Source organism: Stylophora pistillata, chromosome 1 (genome assembly GCF_964205215.1).
Source record: "Stylophora pistillata chromosome 1, jaStyPist1.2, whole genome shotgun sequence".
Lineage (NCBI taxonomy): Eukaryota > Metazoa > Cnidaria > Anthozoa > Scleractinia > Pocilloporidae > Stylophora > Stylophora pistillata.
This window is the reverse complement of record NC_142519.1, coordinates 53,399,867-53,415,809: the sequence shown is the minus strand read 5'-3', so window position 1 is coordinate 53,415,809 and position 15,943 is coordinate 53,399,867. Positions and strand designations below refer to the sequence as shown.

The following is a 15,943-nucleotide window of genomic DNA, read 5'->3' as shown; positions in this document are numbered from 1 at the left end:
TAAACGACTCCATAAAAACAAAACAACGAAACATGCACGAGAAAAAATTGTCCACGTCAATTTTGCAGTGTAAACGTTAAAGTTCTTTAAACTGATTGACTAATTTGTAAAGTCACGCGCGCTGCGCGTGAACACAAAAAGAATACAAATTAAAGGAAAGAGGAAAATTGTACTTTAGGGTCAAAAAAGGAAAGACATTTTCTCCAATCTGATTGTTACCCAATCCCTACGGAAAAATTTTCTCTGGATGTAAGAATGAAGTCATAAATCTTAAGCATTGTTGCCACTAAGTAACATTCTTTCGTATTCGCAATTTTTTTTCGCACTTTTGGAAAGGGACACTAACTCGCTGAGGACCTAACAAACACCAATAAACACCTTACGCAAAACCTTTCCAAGAAAAGTGTTATCCTTTCAAGGGAAAATAAATATAAAGTAAGAATCCTCACTTACAGCTTCTGAAGCTCAACTAGTGAAGTAAACAGGTCATCAGGTAACCTCCCAATCTTGTTATTACGTAGCCTCCTACAAAGTAATTCATATTTTCCACAAATGGTACATTATCAGATGAATAATATAGGCCATAAAAAGATCAATATTATTGAGTTGGTTTTAACTGACACTCTATAAGCCAGCCTAAGCTCAGTGAATTCCTTAGTCTCAACACTGAGGACAACCACAAGTATGGTCTGGTGCACTTAATCTCGAGTACTTGACATTGAAAAAATGCCAACCAAATGCAAGCGGTTCATACTAATAAGACGAGAATCCCAACTACACTAAAGCACTATGCGATGGTTGGCTCTATTTAAATATCAAGTGGTTCTTTTCGCCACAGGAAAGCACAGCAACTCATTTCATACCACAAAATGCATGGTGATATGTAGTCTTTTCACTGCATGCATTTTAATTTAGTGGATCAAACATTTTATTCCTTGCCATTGAGAATGATAAGTCCCCAGCCTGTCAAGCCTGATTACTTTTGTAAAGATTTATGCCTAAATAGTAAATTTGGTTTCTTGAGAGACTGCTATGGTTTGTTACTATATAACCATCCCTGGCCTCGTTTTGTTTGCCATGAAAAAAAAGGCCATTTTAGCCAGAAGAAATTTGTGCTCGAAATTTTCAAATAGCAAAAAAGCAGGCAATTGGCGGGAAAAAAGAAAAAAGAACATATCGAACTAATCTTTAAAGTCTTGAGTTTTTAACTTACAGATTTATTAACTTGAAGTTGGTATGGAAGACTCCGGGTGGTAGTTCTGCTATCTGATTCTCATGTAAGGACCTGCGTAAAAGATATGCCAAGAATTTAAGGTTTGACCTTAGCTTTAAACCAATCAGAATTCCATTGGAGGCCCTCCTTTAATTTCAAGCCTTGAGAATGATAAATTCCCCAGCTTTTCAATCCTGGTTATTGTTGTAGAGATCTATGCTTAAATGGTGAGGTGAAGAGAGAGTGCCAAGAGAATAAATAGGCATTGGGTCGAGGGGCTGAGATTTTCGCACCGGAAAAGAGCAAAACCAAGAAATGGGGAGAGCAGTTACCCCTGGTGTCGGACTGAGAAAAGAGTACTGTATTATGTCGCCACATCATTTAAAAGGGTTCATAAAGTCCCTCGGAGTTCGAAGAAACAGTTCTTAAATCGTCTTGTCTAATGGCCCACTTTTTTCAGTTCAGTATATGCATTCATTGTATGGAAAAAGTCCAAATCGATTATTATCTCTCATGATTGCTTGTGTTAGAGGAAAGACCTCATAAAAGTTGTTCCTCTGACCTGTTTTGAAAATTGGTGGGATTATTAACGATTGAAATCACATTTCTGTTGAAAGATCCTATATATCTTAAACAATCCATCCAATATTAACTTATGAACGTCTAACTTACAGTTCAGTCAACTCGGAGTTGTTATTGAAAACTCCAGCTGGTAACTTCTTGATTTGATTTGCATTTAAGTACCTCAGAAATGAACAAAACTGAACCTAAGATCGCTCCTTAGTGAATAATCATGATTCCTACAGTGAGTCTATGTTATTTGCCCTTTTGCCCATTTTCTCCGGTTAACCTGGGTTAGATAAACGAACGGACTCTCTGCTCACGGAAGAGTTTCTTATTATTCTTAATTTTTTTTTTTCAACAGCTATCCATCCTCCTTTGTACAGAAGGTCACCTTCTGTACAAAGGAGGAAGGATAGCTGCTGGAAAAAAGAACTGATGTCAAATGTTAGTTTTCCTTGGAGATGACTGACAGTTTTGTCACAAGGCGCTTCGCCCGGTCAGACAATACCGCGCTCCACTGATCAAGGGTGGTGTGAATCATACGCTAAGTACTAGTCAGTGTGATTTTGGTTTTCTGTAGACACTGCATTCTTTTCAGGCGTCTGTTTGGTTCCTTCATAACTGACATGTCAAGAAAGGCGATCTTAGAGTGAGTCTATGTTGTTTGTCCTTTTCAACATTTTTTTGTTTAAATTGGGTTAGATAAACGAAACTAGGAATGGGTTCAAAATACCATTAAAAAGCGTCATTAAGTCCCCTTCTATTATTGCTTAGCCTTTCTCGATCTCTGGAGAAAAGGAGAAGTTGCATTTTTCATCCTTAGGATGGTTTATCTTCTACTCTGCCAAAGATGTGGGACTGAGCATTTCTTGAGACTACGGAAAATATCTGCACGCTTGAAACATTTAGAAAGTTATGGTAATGATGTGTTGTACGTGATGTTGTAACCCAGTTATGTCTAAGGGTTGATCTGTACTAGCTCTAATAATTTATGTTATAAATTATAATCACATTGCCATCGGCTTCTGCCTCACGCAGATATCACTAAAAAACTATGGAGTGCCCTAAGAAAATAAATAGTTACAGGTGTGAGAGGGCTAAGATTTATCTATTTTCGTAAGGGACAGGAGAAAAACAAGGAACTGGGAAAAACAGTTACTCCTGGTGTCGGATTGAGATAAGAGTACCGAGTACTCCACTTGGTTCTTCTACTATTATGAATAAGGAGATTGTATGGTCATATCTGGGAAAACCTATCAGATATTAACGCCTGAGTGCGTTATGTACAGGTGAGTCTACTCGGAGCAGTTAATCAAAACTCCAGGTGGTAACTCCTTGATTTGGTTTCTATACAAGTAACGAAATTGACAAAGCTAAATAGGTAATCATAGTTCTTAGAGTGCGGTTTATGTCACTGTGTTCTTTTGAGCTTCATTTTTCAATTTGGTCAGAAAAAATTTAACTAGGAATGGCTGGACCTGGAGTTCTAAGGAGTGGAGCTCTGACATGATCTTTTGGAATGGCCGAGTTTCTGCAGCTCAGCAATTCCACTAAAAAGCTCACAAGAATGGAAAATTATGCTATTATCTTTATTGGGAGGCACTGGATAAGTTATGGTATTTGATTTCCTGTAAAAAAAAAAAGGGGGGGGGATGGCATAACATTCTCTGACAAAAACTTGAGTTCAACTCGTTATGAACATGGATAAATATGATACTTGTACACGTAACATTCGCGAATTTTATGGTTGCGTTTGGTAGGGATGTCCTAGATGCTTTCCAGATCGCGGTTAAGTCTGGTGAATATCCCGATCGCACCGTAGGAGAACCTTGGGAACTCACCCATGGTAAGAATTCACTCGATGTGGCACTTTCCCAAAGAACAAAGAGTGTGGAAACGTTTTGCCAATTGTGTCAACACCTGGCTGAAAATTAATCAAGAGGCTAGCCGTTGACCATCGTGGGTGACAATGCGAGAATTCAAGGCCCGGTATGTGCGAGAGTATAAGGAGCGGGAGAAAATCAAGTTAGTTTCTGAGAAGATTCAGAAGAACCCAGGTCGTAAAACGTTGGCTTTACTGATGTTAAACTCCTTCTGGGGCAAGTTTGGGGAACGCCTCAACAAATCCACAACCTAACGAATCACAGCTCCACACGAACTGTTTAAACCAGTGAACAACCCTCTCCTGAACATACTATGTGGTTATATTTCGTCTTAACTATCGGCGATAAAGGAGGAGAAGCAAAAAGAGACGGAAACCTAAGAACAATGTGCAGATCACTTGGTAAATATGACAAGGCCTGAGAGTGTCAGGAGGAAGTACTCTCGATCAGAATAGAAATCGGCGAAAAAAAGGGAAGCGGGAAGCCACGGAAACCTACTGAACTATGAGATCGTGCTTATAAATGTTTGGCACGAAATTAAGCGCCCTCTTGCAGATGAGAGACGCAATGTAGATGCAGCCACGCTTTTTCAGAGAAGCCTCCAGAAAAGAAGTCAAAACTGTGAAACTAGTCAAATAATACGGAGTGCCGGGTCTTTAACAAGCGGGTAGTGAACAGAGAGACTTACATTTCGTATCCTTATGGATATGCACTAGTCAGTTTGGACGAAGGTGTGGACATGAGCAATGTAGATACGTTAATGAATTAGTAAGATAGAGAAACAATACTTCGATTTTATGTTTTCAGTTTTCTAAAAAAATCGTGCACGAGAAATTGAAGTTTTACAGCTCGAACGACGTTCGAGTGTGGGAAGGAACGTGATATTCACGTTGCCATTGGTGGAATCCGCGTTTGACCATTTAGTTTCATTTTTTCCGGAGAACGTTTAATAATGAGGTTTATTAATTATGGGTTGATTGCTTATTTCACAACCTGAGTGGTTTCTTAGCTTGAATAATTTTCTTTGCTATTTGCTCCAACAAGGTCGTCTTGCCCGCCAAGTTGCTGACAGCTTTCACCATCTTGTCATCAGCAACGCACTTGTTTTATAAACTCTTAGCGTTGGCACAAACGATGTCATGTTGTTTGGCAATTCATTCCAGCCTTTTTATATCAGGATCTCCTTGAGTCAATCTCTTTTTTAAATTCGTTCCAGGTCCCAGATGTTGATGCGATTTCTTTTCTGATGGAGAGTAAGGGTAGAATTCTACGCCCAGAATTCAAGAAATATTCTTTTATCTCTTTTACGAAGAGATAGCCGAAAATCGATGTTACTTGTAAAAAACGTCTCATGGGCCAAAGAAACCGTTCCTGAACAGCATTCTCTGTAGGAGCATAAATAAATGCGGGCAATTGCAAATTCTCCAGTATTCCATTTATGCTTACTGACGCACGCTCTGCTGCTGTAGGACATCTTCTACCCTTATAAAAGCTATCAGAGCTGTTTCCTGTTCTGGCTTAAAAAAAAACGTTTTTCCTCTAAAATATAGAAAGGAAAATGTTCTACTTATCGCGCTTCACATCCGCCATTGTTTTCTGTGGTAATTTAATAAGTGACCAACTCTGACCACTTACTGTAACTTTGACACGTGCTAAATCAGCTAGAAGCCCTGTGCGCTGGTGGACATAATTTCGCTTTACTCCTATGAAATCATGATTTTTGTCTATCTGCGTACTAGGAAAGGGGAATTCCAGCGATTAACACTCGGTCAAACACTCTTGCTAGAAGAGGGCTAGAAAACTTGAGCTGGAAGTATCAGAACTGTACTCCATTTGGAAAGGAAGTAGAATTTTACTTCCGATCGTTGTCGTGTGACATTTTTTATAAAAAAAACTCGGGACTACACTTTGATGGTTATTTATCATCTCACATTAAATAGCACTTGAATAATTTTGATGCTGTTATTGAACACTCTAAAAGATACTCTCATAATCTGCGTAAAAAATCCAATACCGAAAATAGAGGCTAAAGTTCAAACTCCGAAGAAATGTGTATCTAACAAACATGTGTTACATACATGACAGGCTGGGTTGATAATGACTTAAATCAGATTCTGATAAAAAAAGAACCGTAATTGGAAGATAAAGTTAAATACGTCCTTCTCAAGAGGATGTAAACGGTTTATCAGTTATATTCTCCTGGATTGATACTATTACCTTGAACTGGGTGAAAATAATGACTGAAAGCAGTGCGATTGATAGCTATGAGAGTGAGATTTCGATTAAAAAATTTGTAACAAGGCTTTGGTAAAGTGCGTTACATATCCTATATAAAGGTGAGTCAACTTTGAATTGTTAGTGAAGACTCCAGGTAGTAGCTCCTTGATTTGGTTTCTACTTAAATACTTAAGAATTGGACCTAACTAAATTGAAGATCTCTCTTAAATAGGTAATTATGAATCTGAGAGTGTGTCTAGGTTATTGTGTCCTTTTGACCAATTCTTTTCAATTGACTCATAGTAACAAAAAAGGTAACATTTAAAAGTGTCATGAAGTCCCTTGATAAACACAAACATTGCAATAGCATATCACTAAATTTATAACATTTTTTAACACACTAAAATGTAAAAAAAAAAAAACTTCGTTCGAAATAGAAATAACCCTAGGCTTGTTTTCGGATTTCTCAACAAATAAGGCGTTTGGAACGAGGCAAACTTTAAAGGGTTGAAGGATGAATTTTCTCTTTTCAGGCTTATTTTCGGAAATTGCTAAAATTTCGCTCACCTGATGGTAATAAAGCTTTATTTCATTCAATGACACCGATCAAAGGAAATTTACCTAATAGCGATACATTGGTGAACAATCCACCAGCAACTCTTGCTTCTAGATCATCAATGCCATTATTCATTGATGTTGTGTTATTGCCAACTACTGATGGAAGTGCAAGGCTGTTGACATATATTTCTCGCAAAGCTCTAGTGCGTGGACCGTCGCTGGCATTGGCAGCTGTTACTGTCGTAGTGGTACGACTGAAAACCCAGCCAACTTGCTTTACATCCTTTGTTGTTTTTCTAAAAGATTATGTCTGCAGATGGATATTTAACCCGGATTGGCGTGACCTGTTAGCTCGGAGATTGTTTTTTCTGGGCCGTGTTAACAGGATTTTCTCGCTTTCGGGTTGTCGCGAGCGAAAGAGGTTTTCATGCCTCTCCAAGAATTTGAAGTTCAGTTCAAAACAAGGAAGAACCTCAGGCTCACTTTGAAAACGCTTTGTTTGTTTTTGCTCTTTAGAAGGTGAAAATGGTTTTGAAAACATTTTAAATTGACTTAGAAACCAAACTTTGTAACAATTTGACAATAGTTGTTGTGCTTAGTGAAGTAGATGCGAAACAATTTCGCTTAGCCTCGTTTTCAACTCGCAATTCCACGCTAAATACCTCACTTCGTTAACCAATGAGAATGCGAGATTTTACTCAATGATGCGATTCTAGTCCATATTGAACTATTCATCGCTATGTGATTCATTTCTCGAATAGATTTTTATTTTGGCGGAAAATGGCGATACTAGATTTCAGGGCCAGATGTGAGCAAATTAGGCTTGGAAATTAGCAATTTTCAAGAAAACCTTACGCCTTAAATAAAGAGCCCGAAGATATTCACATGCAATCAGCTTATTTTCCAACTTTGCTAGGTTTTGCACTGTAATTTCTATGACATTTGAAAGGAAGTCTGACATTGTGCGTGATTTGAATGATCCCCCCATGTTCCTTAATGGACATTACTACCTAGCTTGAAAAATTGATTTACCCTACTACCTTTATCACAAACTAAACGAAACTTAGAGGTCAAACCCCTTTACAAATGGGCTTCTAACTGATATGACTTTTGTTCTGGGGAAATAAGGCTGTAGTCAATGAAAGAGCGCTTAAGCTTGCACATACTCGCGAAATGAAACAAGAAATTTTGCGACCGACTGTGACAGACAGATCTATTATTTCCGCCCATGCTCATTGAAAATATATTGGTCATTCCTGTGGTAGTTGAGTCGTGCTATATACATGTATTAATTTTGTTGTTGTCGTTTTTATCGTTATTCTTGTTTTATCTTTATCTTTAACATGTATATGTTAACGTGCTCGTGTGGTTTGCCGGCTGGGAAGTCCATATAGTGAAAAACTGTAAGCTGGTCAACCTCGGGCTTAAAAATGCTTCCCGAGGTCGCTGGACTCGGGCACCATTTTCAAGCCCGAGGTTGACTTGTTTATTTTTTCCTACGGTAAATTGGCTTTCAAATGGGTTTGTTTACGTCACTGTGTTTTTGAATTGGCTCACGAGCCTTCTACAAACGATTCATAAATTTTTTTTCGCAACAACTAACTTAGATACTAGACACCAAAGTATCTGCTACAGAACAGAGACTTCTAAATTTTATAACAAACTAAGAGCGAATTTCTCCAAGGATCAAATGGAATCATGAATTAGGGGCAAAAATACGAAAACTCGAAATTGTTCCAAACTCCGGCTATTAGTCGTCCCTATCGTCTCTAAATAAGGTTCATTTGTCAAATAATTCGGTGTTTCGCCAAAAATGTCGAGAATCATTTTGGTGGTCAGATAAGATGAAATCGAGCTGCCAGGTAGTAATAACGTGTACCTACTACAGTTATGGGCGCTTGCCACAGCTACAGGTACAGTCTTGTACCAGGTTTGAGAGCAAGGCCACAAATGGCTTTTCCCTTCGAACTGTAATTTCCGATATGTCAAGACCAAAGGATTCACCGATACCCGGTAACATAGGTACAGAAAAGGGGCCAAGCTAAGAGTTCAACTCTAACTCACAGATGTTGTAGGAGTCATATGTCGTGAAACTTATTAGCTCCCATAGGGTTTTGTTGTCTGTTTTGTTTGTACAGAGTTCAAAGGACGTTTATGATTGACAGTTGATCACGAGACTTTTAAATTAATTACTCATGTGCTTTCTGATTAAGCTCAGTTGTGAATACGAGTCATCGAATAAACACGTTAAATAATTACTCGACATAATGGCGCCCAACGTGGGGCAGTGACCTCAACCCTGACGAAGAATGGACGAAAATTTAGCGCGTACCCGTGCCAAACGTGGTGGAAATCGAGGTGTGATAACAAAACTTATGAACGAAGCCGAAGGTCTTATACACGCTGATGAAATAGACGAACAACGTTTAAAGATTATCGCTGATTCATTGAACGAAAAGCTAGCATTGGTCAAAGCTCTCGATGAAGAAATTATTGAAGGTTGTCATGTGGATGAAACCGCGAACGAAATAGAGGAATCTGAAGATATCAATCTGCGTGTGCAGTTTATGCTACAATCTATTAAGGGAGCCACGAGTTGTACGTCTAACGACAAAGGAACCTCCTCAGTAAAGGGAACGAATGGTGAAACTGCTCCTTTTACATCGTTACAATCGACGTCAGTGCTTCAAACGACAAGTAGTTGTGAAAATTTGGCTTCTGGAAATACTCAAGTCGTTAAAATCGCAGAGAGTTCAACTGGTGATATGAGTCAACCATTTCACGGCAATCCCACGCTATCAGCGGACGCTGGAGTCCATGCATCGCATTCACAGGATATTACAGGTACGAATTTACAGTTATCATGTAACAGTAACGTTAGCACAGTCCTTTCTCCGAATTACGCTAATCCCCTGACCACTCAACCAAGGGCAAAATTGCCGAAACTAGTTTTGCCGAAATTCAAGGGAGATGTTACACAATGGCAAGATTTCTGGGACAGTTACAATAGCTCCATACACTTCAACCCATAACTCACCCAGATCGATAAATTTAATCATCTGCATTCGCTCTTGGGGGGGCAAGTGGCACGATCAATCCAAGGTTTAACTAGAACTGAAGCTAACTACGACTCTGCAATCGATCTATTACATAAACGTTTTGGCAAGCCACGGAACATCATTTCTAAGCACATGGATGAGATGCTTAAGATTCCAGGATGTGTTAACGACAACGCCTCTCAGCCTCGACTCGTTTACGATAGGATCAGTATCAATATACGTGGTTTAGAGTCGTTGGGCATTAGCTCTAGCCAGTATGGAAATCTGTTGATTCCTGTGATAATGTCTAAATTACCGCCCGAAATCAGAATTCAAGTGGCCAGAAATACAGTACGTGAGGTCTGGGAAATGTCCGACCTATCAGAAGTTATACGACAGGAAGTCGAGGCCCGTGAAATTAGCGATGGTGTGAAAACAAATGTGAACTTAGAAAAACCGAAACCGAACGGGAATAGGCCGACTTCTTCAACATTGTTATCCCATGACGGCAAGCGACCTACACCAAGAGTAAATCAAATCAAATGCGTCTATTGTAGTGGTATTCATTATTCAGCTTCTTGTGAAAGTGTTAGTGATCCGCAATCTCGTTTCGAAATCTTCAAGAGAGATAGAAGATGTTTTGTTTGTTTAAGACGCGATCATCAGAGCGGATCATGCGGCAAGAACTGTCGCCGATGCCATGGCAATCACCATCAGTCAATTTGCCACCAGTCAATTTCCAATCAACGTGATCCATCTGCTCCAAACAGAAATTTGCAGGAAACGCACAATTCGACTCTTGTAAGTCACGCAACTGAGAGTCCACAACTTGTACAAACGACAACAACTGCTAGTTCCGGAACGAAAGGAACAGTATTGCTGCAAACTGCTCGAGCTGTTGCCACCAATGAAGACGGGACAAAATCATCCAAAGTCCGGATTTTCTTCGATAATGGGAGCCAACGCTCCTATGTTACCAACACATTAAAATCCCAACTTAGTCTCGAACCTATGAGGAAAGAAATGCTACATTTGAACACATTTGGAGAACAGCGACACCGCACGCAAGACTGTGACGTGGTGAAAGTCCGTTTGGGAAGAGCTGGTTGGGAAGAAATCGATATTTGCGCTCTTGGCTTTCCAGTGATGTGTTCGTCGTTGCCGAACAAGATTGATGTAAGCAAGTTTCCTCACCTAGACGGCTTAGAATTTGCTGAAGAATTCGACGAAAGCGATGACGAATCTATAGACATTCTCATCGGATCTGATTATTACTGGAAAATAGTGAACGGGGAAACAGTTCATGGCGAATCAGGCCCTACCGCCGTCAAGAGTAAACTTGGTTGGCTTTTGTCTGGACCCACAGGGGAGAAATTCTCGAGCAAACAGGTTAGTTCTCATCTGGTGATTACGGGGTAGGTAGACTCATTATATTACGCGAACGAAAACGACGAACTTGTGAATACTGTTAAGGATTTTTGGGAAACCGAATCCATCGGAATTAAGGAGCAACTTAACGTGGAAACCACACAAAGTGCTGACGTCTTAAGAGATCCAAGCTACGACGGAAAGAGATACGAAGTGGGTTTACCTTGGAAGGAAGACTGCGTACCCGCTACCGATAGCTAACAGATGTGCTCATCGCGACTCAATTCAATACGAAACAAACTGAGTCAAGAACCTGCACTGTTAAACGAATACGACAACATTATTAAAGAACAGGAAAAAAACGGAATCATTGAACGAGTAAAGAAATCTTGCGGCAAGGAAGAAATCAATAGAGGGATTCACTTTTCGCCACATCATGCGGTAGTCCGCAAGGATCGAGAAACCACTAAAGTCCGCATCGTCTACGACGGGTCTGCGAAGTCCTCAAGGGAAGGAAGATCACTAAACGACTGTTTAGAAACAGGGCCAAATTTAATCCCACATATCTTCGATATGTTAGCGAAATTCAGATGGAACAGTGTTGGGCTTACAGCCGACATCGAGAAAGCGTTCTTGAACGTTGGAATCAAGAAAGAGGATCGAGACATGCTTCGATTTCTTTGGTTTGAAGACTCACAGCCGAAAACACTGAAATGGTTCAGTACAGGTTCAATCGTTTAGTGTTTGGACTACGCCCCTCGCCTTCTATTTTGTGCTCCACATTCAAGCATCATTTGAGGTTCTACAGACAAAGCGAACCGGAAATGCCAAAATTGCTCGCGAATTCCCTGTATGTAGATGACTTAGTCACTGGGGAAGACGACGTAAAGACCGTCTTTGCTATTTACAAGAAGTCGAAAACAATAATGGCCGAAGGTGGATTTCGTCTAAGAAAGTGGAATTCCAACTCTGCAAGTTTAATCGAAGAAATTGTGAAATTAGAAGTGCCGAATACTGAAACCCAAGCAAGTCAGCAAACGTGCGATTGTCCGGATGTCACAAAGGAAGATGACGAGTCGTACGCTAAAACAAGTACCAGTTTGAACAGCCTCACTTCAAGCGACGGGAACACAGTCAAGGTTCTAGGAGTTAACTGGGACACTGTTAATGACGAACTATTCTTTAACTTTGACGATTTGTACAAATATGCAAAGTCAGTTCCGGTCAACAAGAGATCGGTACTTAAACTTACTGCCAAGATTTTCGACCCTTTAGGAATTCTTAGTCCTTTCGTCATTCGATTAAAGATATCGTTTCAAGTTCTATGCTGCGAGAAACTCGAATGGGATCAGCCACTTCGAGGAGAAATGAACAAAACTTGGAACTTGATATTCTAAGAATTGAAATCACTGGGATATGTCAGAATACCGAGATGTTATTTTTTCCGTGGAACTTCAAGGATTGATGTAAAACTCGACGGGTTTAGCGACGCATCAGAGAGAGCCTACGCAGCCGTCGTGTATATGCGAGTGGTATACAGTGATGGTCGCATCGAGACGAGATTGGTCGCAAGCAAAACCAGAGTGTCGCCTATCAAGAAGCAATCTATCCCTCGTTTAGAATTGCTTGGAGCTGTCATTTTGTCACGACTCACGACAACCGTATTGAAGACGCTACCGAAGCAAGTGAATCGAGTGAATTACTGGGTCGATTCCAGAGCTGTGCTTTGTTGGATTCAGAACGATAAGCATTGGAAACAATACATCAAACATCGTGCAGACGAGATTCGACAAAATAACAGCAAGGAAAGATTGGAGATATTGTCCTGGAGTGCAGAATCCTGCTGATTTACCGTCACGTGGGTTGACCGTAAATGAAATGGTCGACAATTCTATGTTGTGGGGCGGCCCTCAATTCTTACAATTGCCTGAAGAAGAGTGGCCTCAAGAGCAAGCAAAGGTCGAGACCAATGAAGCCACACTCTCCGAAGTTGTGAAAAACTCGCCGAATGTGATCCGTGTGTTAACATCCAGTAACGAAATCCCAACTGAGGTCAATCTCGCCGAATTCATCAATTGTCAACAAGTCAGCTCTCTTGACCGCTTACTACGTGTTACAGCCTACGTACTACGATTTGTGGATATCTTAAAGCGACGTACATCAACACGCAAGGGCGGAAAGAGAGAAGAATCAACCAAAGGAGAAGATTATCAAGAACTTAGTTCAATAGAAATCAGCCGAGCTGAGTCACTCTGGATTAAAACAGTACAAGCCAGTTCGTTCAAGGATGCGTTCAAATTCGTACAAAACCAGTGTCAACAAAAACCTCGGCGTGTGGATCAATTTGGTCTGTTTTTGGACGAAAACAAATTGCTAAGATGTCGAGGACGGCTTAATAACACAATCTTATCGTCGGACAACAAAAATCCTATACTTTTGCCTTCCAAACATCCTTATGTTGAATTGATAATCCGTCAAACTCATGACAAAGTAAAGCACAGTTTAGTCAACAACACGCTGACGACTATTCGTGAGAGATTTTAGATTCTACGAGGGAGACAGGCAGTGAAGCGCGTGCTTAAACGTTGTGTTACTTGTCGAAGACTCGAAGGTCTGCCGTACTCAAGCTACAATGTCTCCGATTTACCAAGCATTCGCGTCTCCGAAGATCCACCATTTACTCATACTGGAGTAGACTTTGCGGGTCCTCTTTTCGTACGTGGTAAATCGACTACTGAAAACGACAGCAATAAGTGCTATATTTGTTTATTTTCATGCGCTTCAACGAGAGCTGTACACCTCGAACTTACGCCAAATCTCACTGTTGAGTCTTTCCTATTAGCGTTTCGCCGCTTTACAAGTCGTCGGGGACTGCCTGCAACTCTAATGTCCGATAATGGAAAATCATTCCGAGGATCCTCAAAGGAAATTGTCAAGATTGCACTGTCGAAAGAAGTCTTGCGTTACTTAGCCATCGATGGTGTCAGCTGGAGATTTATTATTGAGAAGGCCCCTTGGTGGGGAGGCTTCTGGGAGAGATTAATCCAGAGCGTCAAGCGTTGTATGAAAAAGTCCCTTTGCAGAACCACCTTAACCTACGATGAGTTAAACACCTTGCTTGTCGAGAACGAATCGGTCGTTAGCTCAAGACCTCTGACCTACGTGGAGGACGATCAAGATGGCGTGAGTTACACACTTTCCCCTTCGCACCTAATAAATGGCCGACGAGTAACCAATACTGCGAACGACAGTCATTCTGAGGTCATCAGCACCAATGAATCGCTTACACGAAGAGCAAGACATCATCGCCACCTTCTTCGCCAATTTACCGACCAATGGAGAAAATTCTATCTGTTGAATCTTCGAGAGAGACATGTACAAGTCACAAAGAATCGAAAGGGAGCTGACATAGCCATCGGAGATGTAGTCATTCTCAAGAACGATACATCAAACAGAACGTTCTGGAAATTAGCTAAAGTGGAAGAACTTTTCCCGGGAGGGGATGGTAACATTCGAGCTGCTATTATCAAAGTCTCGAGTGCAGATCGTATTCCTCGTCTGTTAAAACGAAGTGTCAAACATTTGTTTCCACTTGAAGTCAACAGTAACGATGACATTAATCAAATCGAAGAGTACGGAGCCGAAATGACGAGCGGTTCTCCTGTTCGTGATACTCCGAGCAATTCTGCGAACACTAGACCACGACGCAATGCTGCGATGAGGGGTAAACTCATGCGAAGATTTCGTACTTAATACGAAATTGCATTCAAATTTTTGTATGTTTGGTTACGAATGTAACCCAAACCGGGGGAGTGTGTCGTGAAACTTATTAGCTCCCATAGGGTTTTGTTTTCTGTTTAGTTTGTACAGAGTTCAAAGGACGTTTGTGATTGACAGTTGATCACGAGACTTTTAAATTAATTACTCATGTGCTTTCTGATTAAGCTTAGTTGTGAATACGAGTCATCGAATAAACACGCTAAAATATTATTCGACATCATATATGATTAAATGTGAATGCTGAATGCTGACTTCAGACAAAACCTTGTCACTAAGTACACTCTGAAGGTCTATTCCCGGAGTCTCGGTCTCACTATCAGGCTGCTCTACCTCGACACTTCGCTTAGAAGCAAGGCGAGAAAAGTAACTGCTAATTTACTGGTTTGTAAGAAAATTCCCATAGCTAAATAGTCTCACCCCATTGCTATCTTTTGCATTCCTCGTGGCTTTAGAGACTTCATCAGTCGGGTCGGCTTTCTTCCCTGTTCTCTCTCCATTTTGGAAACTTGGAATTGAGGTACTTATTTTGATTGTCAGTAACCTTTGTACTACGGGACTGTGTCGATTTCAGTGCCCATCACATCGGAAGAGTAGTGGGCACAGTTGGTAGTGATGGTTTACTACCTTCTAGGACCGTTGGGCATTTTCTCGCGCCACAATCCAGATAAGTCGCGTATTCCATCATGGCCCTGTCAAAGAGCGTTTCATACTCTAGAACACGCTTGTGCTTTTTGTAGCCCAACTGTTGAACCAGCGATGAATGCCCTATAAACTTCCTGACACATCCCTCTTCTACCCATGTAAATAATGGACAATTGTTAGCAACATCAACATCAACGCCTGACTCATCTGAGGACTCATCTACACAATCAGAGTTGCCTTCTATATCAGTTTCGAGGGTTCGGCCACCTATTCGTCCGGGTACTACTGGAACAAAGCTTGTGATAGTCTCGCTGGTCGAGGGCCTGATCTCCATCGTTGGCAGTTCCGATTGTTCAGGGACATCGCAGTTTGACCAGGGAATACTTTTTCCAGGGCCAATGTCGTAGGCTCTCCACGTTCTTATCCCTTCCTGGCCGTAGCAAAGGTTTCTGACAAAACTCACTTTCTCCCACTTGAAACTCTTGATGGATGGAGCATTCGAAGGACTGCACAGCTTTACAATTACACCGCGCACACCCCTGGAAGACTCTCTAGCTTCTTTCATCAGTGCAGGAATCTCAATGTCGTTTCCGGATCTCGGATATTTCGCCATGTGTGACGTTATAGTGCCTGCCTTGCGATCGCAAGCGCCCTTTCCTCGACTCCCTGTGGCTCAGAAA

The 15,943-nt window shown here is 40.9% G+C and overlaps 2 protein-coding genes and 1 pseudogene across 2 annotated transcripts; all 3 read left to right on the top strand.

Moving 5' to 3' along the window:
- Positions 1 to 9,626: 9,626 nt before the first annotated feature.
- Positions 9,627 to 11,102, top strand: LOC148743092 (uncharacterized; annotated as a pseudogene).
- A 3-nt stretch (positions 11,103 to 11,105) lies between these two features.
- LOC148743091 (uncharacterized) lies at positions 11,106 to 11,582 on the top strand. Its single transcript, XM_088749703.1, has one exon. The coding sequence runs from the start codon at positions 11,106 to 11,108 to the stop codon at positions 11,580 to 11,582; it is 477 nt and encodes a 158-aa protein (XP_088605829.1).
- A 2,145-nt stretch (positions 11,583 to 13,727) lies between these two features.
- Positions 13,728 to 14,594, top strand: LOC148743090 (uncharacterized). The gene has a single exon (XM_088749695.1). The coding sequence runs from the start codon at positions 13,728 to 13,730 to the stop codon at positions 14,592 to 14,594; it is 867 nt and encodes a 288-aa protein (XP_088605821.1).
- Positions 14,595 to 15,943: the final 1,349 nt, after the last annotated feature.

Excerpts from the sequence above, each read along its gene's own strand:
- LOC148743091 (XM_088749703.1), top strand. The coding sequence starts at position 11,106 with ATGTGCTCATCGCGACTCAATTCAATACGAAACAAACTGAGTCAAGAA.
- LOC148743090 (XM_088749695.1), top strand. The coding sequence starts at position 13,728 with ATGTCCGATAATGGAAAATCATTCCGAGGATCCTCAAAGGAAATTGTC.